At 60.5% G+C, this 12,284-nt stretch overlaps 1 protein-coding gene across 1 annotated transcript in view; it reads right to left on the bottom strand.

Moving 5' to 3' along the window:
* Positions 1-1,915: 1,915 nt before the first annotated feature.
* The window catches only part of RTN4R (reticulon 4 receptor), a 28,722-nt gene continuing 18,353 nt past the window's right edge, over positions 1,916-12,284 (bottom strand). The window contains exon 2 of the mRNA XM_017512037.2: positions 1,916-3,609. Within this exon, the coding sequence (XP_017367526.1) occupies positions 2,210-3,609 (1,400 nt within the window). The 3' untranslated portion in view covers positions 1,916-2,209. The remainder of the gene's footprint in view (positions 3,610-12,284) is intronic.

Genomic DNA, 12,284 nt, shown 5'->3' with positions numbered 1-12,284 from the left:
GTAGTGACAGTCAGCCCCAAAGGTGGCCTAAGGAAGACAGGTGCTGGCTTCTTAGTGAGGAGTAGGCCCAGCAGAGGTAATGAGCTGCTCGTCCTGGAGGTGCAGGCTGAGGCGGGACCTGCTGTCCTTCCACAAGCCAGGCAGCTCCGAGGCCACCAGCATCCACTGCAGGTGGGCCGCTCAGGTGGGGCTCAAGGCTCTTTGCAAATGGGTGACTTTGGTTTCCTGGCTCTGACTGCAGGAGCCCCCAGACTCAGCTGAGAGCCCTGCCCCAGATCCAGCAGTTTGGCTGTATCTTCTCAGGCATGACAGGGGCCACTTGGGAGAAAAACTGGATTAATAAATCCCTGCCCATGCCAGTGCCCAGGTACAGCCTGGCAGACTCCTGGGCCTGGCTGTGGGGTTGCAGAGACTGGGGGTGCCAGGGGTGCTGATGTGGGACTCCAGGCACAGGGCAGAGACCGTGCAAGATCTTGACATCAGGCTGTCCACAGAGAGGCTTCTGCTGGGGCTGCAAGGGTCTCCTGGGCCCAGAGGAGCTGCAGAAGGAGTCCTGTGCAAACAGCACCCCGCCCCGGCAGGGCTGCCCTGCCTGAGCTACCCTCAGCTCCTGGTAAGGCTGCCAGCCCTGGAGCTCAGGTAAGCAGAGGGGCAAACTGCAGGTGGAGGTGTGGGCAGCCACATGGAGGGCCTCAGCGCCTGTAGGCAGAGGCACAGAGTCTCCTGGAAGAAAAGACAGGGCATGTGGGAGGACCCTGAGGGTACAGACCAGACAGGCCCACCGAATCCTGACTGCCCTTGCGCGACGGGAGGGTCTGGGCTCCCGCTTGGGCTGCAGCACAGGCGCAGAGGAGCGGGCGGAGGAGCTGGGGCCTTGGCTGCTGCGCGTCCTCCCCACTTCTCCCTCCTTCTCCTCCCCCCAGGCTTCTGGAGCCCTGGCCGCCCCCACGACCATCTGGCTCCACCAGCAACGCTCCCCCACACCCTCCCCCACGTCCCTGTTTTTCTCCCTCTCCCCATCCCCAGCCACTGCCCTGGTGGGGAGGGGGCCCTTCCTGGGAAGGCTTCCTGGCCACGTGGACCTTGCCTTTTGTTTCTGAGTCCTCTTCGGCCCAGGCCGTGGGAAAGCGTGCCTGTGCATATTTCTGCCTGTACATATTTCTGCCTGGATGCGGGCTGCTCGAGAGCCCACGGTGCGTGCATGTATGTGCACGTGTGTTCTCTGCCCTGCTGTGTGTGCATGTGTGTGCACGTGTTCCCTGCTGTGTGCATGTGTGTGCATGCGTGTTCCCTGCCCTGCTGTGTGCGCGTGTGTGTGCATGTACGTTCCCTGCCATGCTGTGTTTGCAATGTGTGTATGCATACATGTGTGCAGGGACATGCAGACCCACCAGGGCCTGTGTTTGGGGTGTGGGCATGGTGTAAGTGGAGGTGCTCCGGGCACACGCATGTGGGGTCTAGTGTGACCACCAGCCGTGGTGTGAGGGTGCGTGGAGCCCCCAGTGGGGCCTGAGCCTTCCAACTCTCCTTAGGACCTTCGTCTTCTGCCACCCACCAGCGGTAGGAGGAGCGTCCCTCATCCTCAGCCTCCTCCTGGGGGCTGCCCGGGTGGGCTGACGGGTGGAGGGCCTCAGAGCAAATGTGTCCCCACAGAGGCTGCTATGTCCAGACCCAGGGACCCGCGTGTGCTCTGTTAGCCAGACTCAATGATGTCAGCCACCAAGCACACTCCATCTGTGCAGCTGGGGGGGGCAGGGGCACCTGGCGTTGGAGCTGCCCTTGGCCCAGGCTGCCCCGCCCGTGGTGCCGGGCAACTCCTCTTCCTCTGGGGCCTTGTGATGGGGGAGAGGCTGCCCGTCCAGTGCCCACCCCTGCTTCTCACCGCCCACAGCACCCTAGCCTGAGAAGCCACAGCTTAAGAAAAGAGCTCTTTATTCCACGTCGTCCGATATTTTTACACAAGTAAAATAAAATGCATATCTCTATATACCGCGATCTGGGTGGGAGGCGGCGTTCTGGAACAAACGCTGCCACCGAACCCTGTAAACATGATGGGGTGGAGATGGGGGTGGCGGGTGGGAGGCATCCGTCAGGGAGGGCCTGGCCTGGCCTCCCCACGGGTCGGCTGCCCGGCTGGCTGGCGGCGTGGAGAGAGACCCCGTATGTACACACACCTGGCTGCTGAGCACGCTGTCATGTCCACTGGGGGTCAGCAGGGCCCCAGCACTGTCCACAGCACCAGCGCCAGGCCCAGGGGGACGAGGCTGCAGGCGAGGCTGGGCAGGGCGCCCGAGCCCTCCAAGTCACCAGTCCCGCTGCCCCCGCTGCCCGCCTGGCCCAGACGGCAGTGGCTGCGGGTGCGGTTCTTGCGGGAACAGCCTGGCCTCCGGCGAGGGCCTGAGGTGGGAAACCCGGGTGGCTGGGAGCCCTCGGGCCGCACTGCGGTGAGCGGGGGCTCAGCAGAGCCAGGCAGAGTCCCAAAGGGGGAGTCGTTGATGTGCCGTGGGCCGGAGCCGTTGCCCGGCGGGCTGTCACCAGGCGGCACGCGCCCCTTCAGCGCATTGCCTGCCGAGGCCGGTCTCCCAGGCTCCAGCACTGAGGCCTTGTCGGCGGCGTCTGGCTGGCAGCACTTGGGGAGCCCTAGTGGCTCCTCGCTGGTGGCCCGGCCGGTCCAGATGGGGTGGTAGGGCCTGGCAGCCACAGCACAGCCCTCCAGGTCACTGGCAGCTAGGCGCTTGAGGTCGCGGCCGGCCAGGCGTTGGGGGAGGGTGCAGGGCACTTCCGAGGAGGAGCCGCGGAACTTCTGCAGCCAGCCCCAGAGTGGGCGTGCCCTGCAGTCACACACCCAGGGGTTGTCGTTGAGCCTCAGGTACTGCAGGGCACGCAGGGGCGCCAGGGCCTCGGTGGGCAGTGCTGATAGATTGTTGGCAAACAGATAGAGAGTCATGAGACGGCCGAGGTCACGGAAGGCGTGCGGGTGCACGTGGGCCACACGGTTCTGGTGCAGCAGGAGGCGGTCGAGGCTGTGCAGGCCACGGAAGGCGCGCTCGGGCACACTGGAGATGCGGTTGCCGTGCAAGAAGAGGTGCGTGAGGTTGCCCAGGTCGCGGAAGGTGTCGTCAGGCAGCGCCTGCAGTGCGTTGTCCTGCAGGTAGAGGTACTGCAGGGCAGCCAGCCCACGGAACAGGCCAAGGCCCAGCTCCTGCAGGCCGCAGCGGTCCAGGTGCAGCGTGTGCAGGCGGCCCAGGCCGTGGAACGTGGCAGGGTCCACAGACCGGAGCTGCGCGTTGTCGCTGAGGTCCAGCTGCTCCAGCAGGGCTAGGCCGGCGAAGGCGGCCGCGTCGATTCGGGCCAGCACGTTCGAGTGCAGCCACAGGATGGTGAGGTTGCGGCAGGCGCGGAAGCTGGCGGCCGGCACATGTGAGATGCGGTTGCCATGTAGGAAGATGCGCTGGCTGGCGGCCGGGATGCCCGGGGGCACAGCCTGCAGGCCTTGCTGGGGGCAGCTTGTCGTCACCTTGGGCTCATTGTAGCACACGCAAGCACCTGGGCACGGGGCTGCCACCCGCCAGGCCTGCAGCCACAGCACCCATGCCAGCAGCCGGCTCCCTATGGGCAGAGGACAGGGTAGTTAGCAGGCAGGGCAGGGGTACTGGAGGAGCTGGAGGTTCCAGAGCCAGGTGGCCCTGGGGATTGGGTCTCAGGAGGTCCTAGGGCTGGGACGGAGATGTGGCCGCCACCCCTGGGAACTGGGATGTTACGATCCCCGCTTCACAGGCCACATGGCCAACACTGGGCTAGAACACGGCTCGGAGCCACACACTTCCCCTGGAAGCCACATCTGCAGATTCCTCACACCACACATCCAGTGCTAACATACTCGGGAGCAGCCCGCTGGGGCACCAGGGGCACTCACTTGAAGGCCTCCTGAAATGGGCACTTGACACTGCAGGCACCTCCTCAGGACTGCAGGGATACAGAGCCCACACTGTAGGAGCCCCGGGGGGCACAGTGGAGGTTCCACCCACAAGGCCTAGGAAACACTGCAACGGGGCTGGGGTCCCTCTGGGCACCTCTGCGATTCCAGAGACAGTGCCTGGATGCCCAAGGGCCGGGGTAGAGGGCAAGTGTGTCCAGGGCTCGGGAGGAGGAGTCACATCCCCCAGCCACCCAGGCAGGCTGCTCCCTCCTCCGTACTTCCTCCTTTCAACCACTTCCTAACTCGGCAGGAACCCCTCCTGCAGCCTCCGCCCCCTGGCCTCATTCTCGGCTCCATCTCCTCCCTGGGAGGAGTTCACTCCTCCCCAGCCAACCCCTGCAGTGCCAGCTGCCTGCACCCCTCCCACCCAGATGCCATCAGCAGGGACAGCCTCCCAGTAGGTTCCCCCCCAGCCCCCGGGGCCTGCACCCCCTCCTCCACTGTGGGGTCAGACACACCTGGGGCTTCACCAAGGCCCTACATGGGCAGTAGCCCCTGCTAGGGTGCCGCATCCAGAGCTGGTCTCACCAGCGGAGCCAGTCACCCCGAGTAAGCTTTCCTGCCTCTCCTTCCGCCATTGAGCCCCTACCCCTTTCTAACGCTGAAGATTCTTTCCGCCTTCAGGAGTGAGTCTATTAAAATGTGAATCCCCCTGGGAGGGTTATGGCTTATCAGCTAACACTTGAGTTATCAGCTAACACCTGCGTTGACAGCTAACGCCTTCCTCAGCAGCTGCCTGAGCAGGATTCTGCAGACACGAGGCTAAGTGCTGGGGTTGGAGCCAGGCAGGAGGAAGGAGCAGACTACAGCCAGCTTCCCTGACCCAGAACTGTGACCCCGGGGCCTTCCAACCCACCCTGGGACCCCTGCCCCACTGGGTCCTCTCAACTTGGGCAGAAACCCCAAATGCAGAGCCCAGCAAGCCCAGCACATGCAGTGGGCCCCGGTCACGTGCGTCCTCCCAGACTTAGGTTGGAAGATCCTGAGACCCCCTCCCCACAGCCTGGGGGCCTCCTGTGCCACGCCTGCCCCAAGGCCATTTATTGGCTACCAAAGAGAGAATGGCAGCCCAGGGATGGGGGTCTGGAGGCCCACCCTGGGTGGGCTGGGTGAGGAAAGCACTTGGCTCTGGTGCTGTTTAAACAGCGGACACCCCTCCGCTCTCCTTCTATACACTCTTCTTGGGAAGGTGGGGCCTGACCATGCCAGCTCCCCACTGGTGTCTCACCTGCTGTCACCAGAGGGAAACTGTGCTATGTAAGTGGCACTTCCTGTCCTAGGGCCAGGTGGGTGGAGGCCCCAGGTGCTTGTTGGGGGGGGGGACTCTGCCACATTACTGACCACACCACATCACTGATTGTGGGAGTCACCACCTGAGTCTTGTCACCGACCATACCATGCGACTGACTGCACCCACCAAGGACTAGCCATGCATGGTGACCACGCCCGCCACATCACCACCGTCCTGTGGCTCCAGGCCCGAAGCTGTGGGCTGTGAGTTCAGCTGTGGTCAGGGCCTAGCTCACTCCCCCGGAACAGAGCCCTGTGCTCGGGAATCTCCTACTTCCCGAAGCCGCTGTGTCCACTCTAAACACCCCAGTGAGGTGCCAGGACTGAGCCACATGGTGGCGCGGGCTCGGAGGCGGGGAGGGGGAACAAGGGAGGATGTGGGGGAGTGGCCACGTGGCGCTCAGTTCTGCCAGGAAGTGGATATCAGGCGCAAAGACACGGCTCGGTTCCTGCCGAGACAACTGCTTTTCGTAAACCAACTTCTGAGAGTCGGGTGAGGTGGGCTCTCTTCTCACTGCAGCCACGGTAATTGGCTCCAGTCCAGCCCCCCTTGGGGCCTGCCCGCTGGTCTCCATGGCAACCCCTCTGCTGAGCGAGCAGGAGGGGGCATTGTTTTGTGAGATAATCAAACCCAACTTTGTGGCATGGGTTTGTCTTCACAGCCGGGGCCCTGGGATGAGGGTGACCCAGGCAGGTGGTGGGAGGGCATCCTCTGACCCCACCCCAGGGGCCCGACTGGTGACTCACCAGCCTCCTCCCTGCCCCCGTGGTGGACTGCAGCCCCTCCCTACCCCAAAAAACCTCCCTGGCCCATGGCCCCTGACCTGTTCCCATGGGCTCTGCAGCCTCAAGGCCACTAGGCCTCTCTGGCCATCTCGCCCACCTTTCTCCCCTCCCTGCCTGGCCAACTCCAACAGGATACTCTACTGTCCTTCTGGAGACAGCCTGTGTCTCTTTCCACTCTCACCCTGGCCCCCGTTCTCACAGAGCATCCAGTATGTGCTCTGTCCTTCCTGCTCCCTGCACATGGGGTGAGCAACCAGCCCTGCCACGGCCCCAGCTCTCCCAGAGAAACTGCACGGAGTGTGCGTGTCCACTGTCCCCCCAGGCTGGCCCCGCGGCCAACTAAATCTGCAAGGCCCCCAAGCTGTACACAGACTGGTACCTCTGTGCCCCTCCCACCATCCCAGGCCAATTTGCATCTCTTCTTTCCTCCAGGGTCTCCTCCGGGACCCCCCCAGAGGATGGCCCTGCTGCTGTCAGGGCTGGGTCATGGCTGGGAGGTCCTGTTTCAGCCCAGGCCTGGCTCAGGAGCCACAGTGTGGGGAGGGCTGGCTGTCCTGCCTGGAAGTCCCTGATCTTTCCCAGGGGGGACAGTGAGTGGATACCGACCGAGCCTCTCCCTGCAGCAGCCAGACTGGGCAGGGAAGGACCCAGGACCACCAGGCTGAAGGCCCAGGAGGCCGGGCAGCAAACAGTCCAGGACACATCCCTCCAACGGGAGTGGCAAGTGGCCCAGGTGGGCACCTGCACCACCAGCTTCAGTGAGCACAGAGAGGGCTGTTGACGTTCACTGCAGGAGCGGGTGAGAAGGGAGGGAGGGAGAGAGGGGAGGAGGTGGGAGGAGCCAGGCTTGAGCTCAGATCAGCTGGGCACTGGAGCAGGCAGTGAGGCCTTGGCGGGCTGAGCACAGAGAGGGCTGTTGACGTTCACTGCAGGAGCGGGTGAGAAGGGAGGGAGGGAGAGAGGGGAGGAGGTGGGAGGAGCCAGAGGGAGGAGGGCCAGGAGGGCAGGAGCAGAGGGGAGGGGTGGAGAAGGGGGATGGGGAAGTGGTAGTGGGAGGCTCCAGGCAGGCGGCTGCTGAGGTCAGCAGCTCACCCCAGCAGCCCAGGGAGCTGAGCGGAGCAGGGATGGCCTTCTTCATGTCATCCCTGGCCCCCACTGTTCCTGGGGCCCCGCCCACCTCCATGCCCCGCCAAGCCTGGGCTGAGGTCCCACAGGGATGCTTCTGCCTCTGCCCAGTGAGGCAAGGAGGCAGCACAGGGCAGGCAGCTGTGGAAGCCCCGAGTGCCAGCTTTCATCCATGTACAGCTTGGCGCCCTCGGGCCCCAATGCCACCCCTGGGCTGGGATCACTGGAGGGTCCCATTATCTGCTATAAAAAGATGTGAGTCAGCAATACATTTACAGGTTAAGAAACTGAGACAGTGAGTGGTTAAGCCCTGCCTGATCCCACCCCAGACTACCCAGGAGGAGCAGCCGGGGGAGGGAGTCACAGTGCTGCCCAGAGGGGCCACGAGGCGTGTCCTGCCCAAGCACAGAGGCTGGTGGCCTGGCCAGTAATGGCAGAGGGCATAGAGGGGCCGGGCTGCAGCCACAGGCAGAGAGGCGGGTAGTGCCCTCCTGTGCCATGGGTGGCTGGGAGGGGAATCTCCAGAGAGGCTCTGAGCTGCTGCTTCCCAAGGCTGGGGCCGGGGGTGGGGCCAGCTGTAGCACAGCCGGGACATCAGTCAGCTCAGGATCCTCTCGGACAGCATCCATGTCCCCGTGAGGCGGTCACGTCACAGACCACAGTTATGAGGCAGAACAAGAGGCCACAGCTCAGCGCACCGAGGCCAGAAATAGCTCTGGGCGGGGGTGGCGGGCCTGTGTCATCCCCACACCACAGAGGGTCAGGGCACCCCTCCCATGCCTGCTCCCCACTCCTGGCCCCTCCACTACTGACTCACTCCCCCCGCCCCCCATCCATCTGTCCCCCATCATCACTTGCTTCTCACATGCACACCCACCCACCGTCCATCCTCAGGCCCCCAGACACGTGCAGGGGCAGCTCCATTCCCACGGCGCTTCCTGTGCCCTTCCGGGGCTCCGGGTGCGAGGACAGGAGGCTGGCAGCAACTCCTGGTGGGGGCAGTCTGCCCTTGAGGGGCCCCACATCTCCTGGGGCTGTGGGCACCAGCCCCTGCTGCCCTGGCCCCGGCCCCTGCTCCTTATTGATCTTGGCTGCAGTGGCAGGGTGGGCAGTCCAGGTCAATAACCGGCAAGGACACCTGCCTGCTGAGAGGCCATCAGACTTAGCTACATGCTGTGGGGGAAACTGAGGCCCAGTGTCAGCAGAGCCTTTGGAACTGGCCTCTCGAGTGTGCCTGGTGCTCCCTCAGCCCCCTCGGCTCCATGCCTTGCCCTGGAGAGCAGGGCTTGTCGCTGCCCGGTGATGCTGAGCTCACTGAGACAATGGGATGTGGGTGGGTCCAGGGCCGGCAGGCTAGGCCAGGGCTGGGCCCTTCAGTCCAGCCAATTCTCTTAGAAGGAGTGTCAAGTTGAGGAACATGAGAACTGCTGTGGGTATAATCAATAGCAAACACAACCAAAGGTCAAATGCAATCATACGCTACTTACAAGAAACATGCCTAAAAGCACACAAAATCTTGTAATTAAAGATATTATCAGACAAATAATAATAAGTAAAGCAGGAGAAGCCACAGCCCCAGGGCTAGCAGGCTTCCCAGCCTCATGGCCCCAGGGGTGCTAAAAGGCCTTGCTGGGCAGTAAAGGCTTAGCCACCCTTGCTCAGCCAGCTCCCCCTTGCCCCACAGGAGGTGAGAGCCTGCCCTGCTCTTCCACACTCCATCAGGAGCCAACAAACCCCCACTACCTAATTATCTGGAGAATCCTCTCTCCACCAAGGGCTCATCTTGGTCCCGAAGCTAATTCAATCCAGCAGCCAGAGCCAGCTGAGTCCCCAGAGGATGCTAATGAGGAAGTGGCCGGTGGCTGGCATGCCCCCACCCTGGAGATGCACCCTGAGCCAGGCCTGGGCCCAGCATTGCCACATACCTGCCCCCCATGCCCATCTGCCTGCCTGACCCTGCCCAGTACCTAGTGCCTCGCTCTGCAGGGCCACGCCCATTCCCATGAGCTAGCTTCCAGACCTAAGCCCCGGCCCTCCCACACCCGCCCCGGGACCCCCCGATCTGCTGCATGCACAAGGCTGACCACTGCCTGTGAGCCCAGGGTGTCAGCCTTGACAGGGCAGGAGGAAGAATGAGAGCACATGCTCAGGGTGCACGAGGCAGGAGCACAGACTCCGTGCATGCAATGGACCCTGGGGTGCACAAGGTAGGCGTGCAAGCCAGAAACACACAATAAGAGCCCCCGGGGCTGGTCAGGGCTCTGGCAGAGTCCACTGAGCAGTTGAGGGTCGCTGGGATGCGAGTCCCTCCCAGGAGCCAAGGCCCAGCTGGTGGGTCTGCCCACCACTGCAGTGGAGGAAGACGGGTGGGCACATCCCCATGCGTTCTTGTGCCCTCAGCACTTGTAAAACATGATCAACCAGGCGGGTGAGCGGTCTCTGCCCGAGCAGAATTTATTCTGCTGTTGAAAGACACGTGTGGGTCCTGAGGCTCGTGCTGGCTGGTTCTCAGCAGCCTCAGATCAGTCTCAGTCAGCAGGAGAGCAGCTGGACAGGCTCCCATTGGAGCCATTCCTGGGACTGCCCAGCCCTTCACGTTAGAAACTGAGCTGGGGACAGCGGCCGGCCTATGACATGAACAGCGCCTGCTAAGACCACGGAGAAGCCCAGCTATGCAGGGCCAGTGGGATCCAGCACTCCTCAGGGGATGAGGGGTCCAAGAGGCAGCAGAGGATCCTCCTCAGCCTGAGACGTTCCCATCGGAATTGCCCCAGCCGAGGCCAGAGCTCTGAGTCGGGGGTCAGAGTGGAACCCCTGTCAGAGCCTCAGGCCTCAGGCCTCCATTCTAGTGGCACCTGGCAAACTGGCCCAAGGGCTGGCTGCTGCTTCTGTAAAGGATGTGTTCTTGGCAGCCAGCCACACCTATGTGTTCACGCATTGTCCATGGCTGCTTTCCCACCAGAACAGCAGAGCTGAGTTGTTATGACACACTGTGTGGCCCACAAAGCTGGAATGATTTAGTATCACACCATTCACAGAAACAGTTTGCCGACCTGGTTTGTCAGCAAGCCGGGTGTGGGTGCTGCCACTTTCACCCTCACAACGGCCCCAGCAGAGCTCACTCAAACCCCTGCCTAATGAAAAGGAAACCAAGGGTCAGGGAAGACCACAGTCCTGCTGAAGTCACATAGCCAGGTGAATAGAGCCCAGCAACCTCAGTGCAGGCTGAGTTCTGCAAGGTCAGCATCTCATGGAGGCCTGGGGTGAGGGGTTCTAGGCAAGAAGGAGACTCAGAAATACTGAAATACTCTGCAGGTCAAAAGAAAAACCATCACGTTGCAAAAGAGGCTGTTGAGAGGCTCACAGTCAGACATGCATAAAAGAGGACAACTTAACACAAAGAAGTCAGGAGGGGTGGCTCACACCTCAGCCTCCTGAGTAGCTGGGATTACACACACACATGTGCACACATACACACACAGAACAAAATGGCTGTAAGGAGCAGGGGACAGCAGAGGACGTGCTGGATGACACAGTCCGGCTTGGGAGGAAAGGACTTGGGTGGCACTTCAGAGGAGACAAATCTAGTGCAGGCAGTTTTGAGGAGGGCAGTGGTTTAACTGAGGTAGGGGGTCTCTGGGCCCAGCACCCCTCCATGCCAGTCTATCCACCCTGAAACCCTGCAGAGATTATGCCGAGGCCCCTTCCTGTACCCTGTACCAGGGACTCTGGCCAGGTCACACCAAGGTAGCTTATGACCCATTAACATCAAGCTGCCTCCCTGGGCTGGTCAGGGTCTTGAAGGAGGTGACCTGGACGTGTTGATGTGCTTCCCAGGACATCAGGATTCCAGCCTTTGCTAAAAGGATCTTCACAGTTAAGAACAAAGAAATATTAAAGATGAGAACACTTGGTCCAGGAAACAAGAGGAAAGGGAGTGTAGTCCCTGCTTGCAAACAGGATGCCCTGGAGCACCCACCACGGCCTGAGACCTGGCTGCTCCTGCAGACCCATGGCCAAGGTTGTGAAGGAAAACTAGGCTGCAGAGGCATTTCTGTCCTTGTTATTATCATTGTAAACATGCTCATCATCACCATCCTCACCACCAACATCGCATCACTATCATCACCATCCTTATTACCATCATCTCATCACCATTATCACTGTCACCATCGTTATCACCATTGTCACCATCCTCATCACCATCACCACCATCACGATCATCACCATCCTTATTACCATCACTTCATCACCATTATCACCATCCTTGTCACTGTCACCATCAGTATCACCATGACTATCATGATTGTCACCATCCTCATCACCATCACCACCATCACGATCATCACCATCCTTATTACCATCATCTCATCACCATTATCACCATCCTCATCACTGTCACCATCAGTATCACCATGACTATCATGATTGTCACCATCAGTATCACCATGACTATCATGATTGTCACCATCCTCATCACCATCACCACCATCACTATCATCACCATCCTTATTACCATCATCTCATCACCATTATCACCATCCTCATCACCGTCACCATCAGTATCACCATGGCTATCAGGATTGTCACCATCCTTATCGCCGTCACCATCAGTATCACCATGACTATCATGATCGTCACCATCCTCATCAACATCACCATCATCCTCATCACCATCATCACCATCACTATCATCACCATCCTCATCACTATCACCATACCATCACCATCATCACTATCATAACCATCACCACCACCATCACTATCATCACCATCTTCATCACCATCACCATCACCACCATCACTATCATCACCATCACCACCACCATCACTGTCATCACCATCCTCATCACCATCTCCACCATCTATCATCACCATCCTCATCACTATCACCATACCATCACCACCATCACTGTCATCACTATCCTTGTCACCATCATCACCATCACCATCACTATCATCCTTATCCTCGTCACTATCACTATCATCATCATTGCCATCATCATCAGCATCACTATCATCATCACCATCATCATCAGCATCCTCATCACCATCACTATCATCATCATCGCCATCATCATCAGCATCCTCATCACCATCACTA

Source organism: Cebus imitator, unplaced genomic scaffold, assembly GCF_001604975.1.
Source record: "Cebus imitator isolate Cc_AM_T3 unplaced genomic scaffold, Cebus_imitator-1.0 Scaffold461, whole genome shotgun sequence".
NCBI classification, from domain to species: Eukaryota; Metazoa; Chordata; class Mammalia; order Primates; family Cebidae; genus Cebus; species Cebus imitator.
Note: the sequence above shows the minus strand (reverse complement) of the source record. Positions and strands in the feature narration are given on the sequence as shown.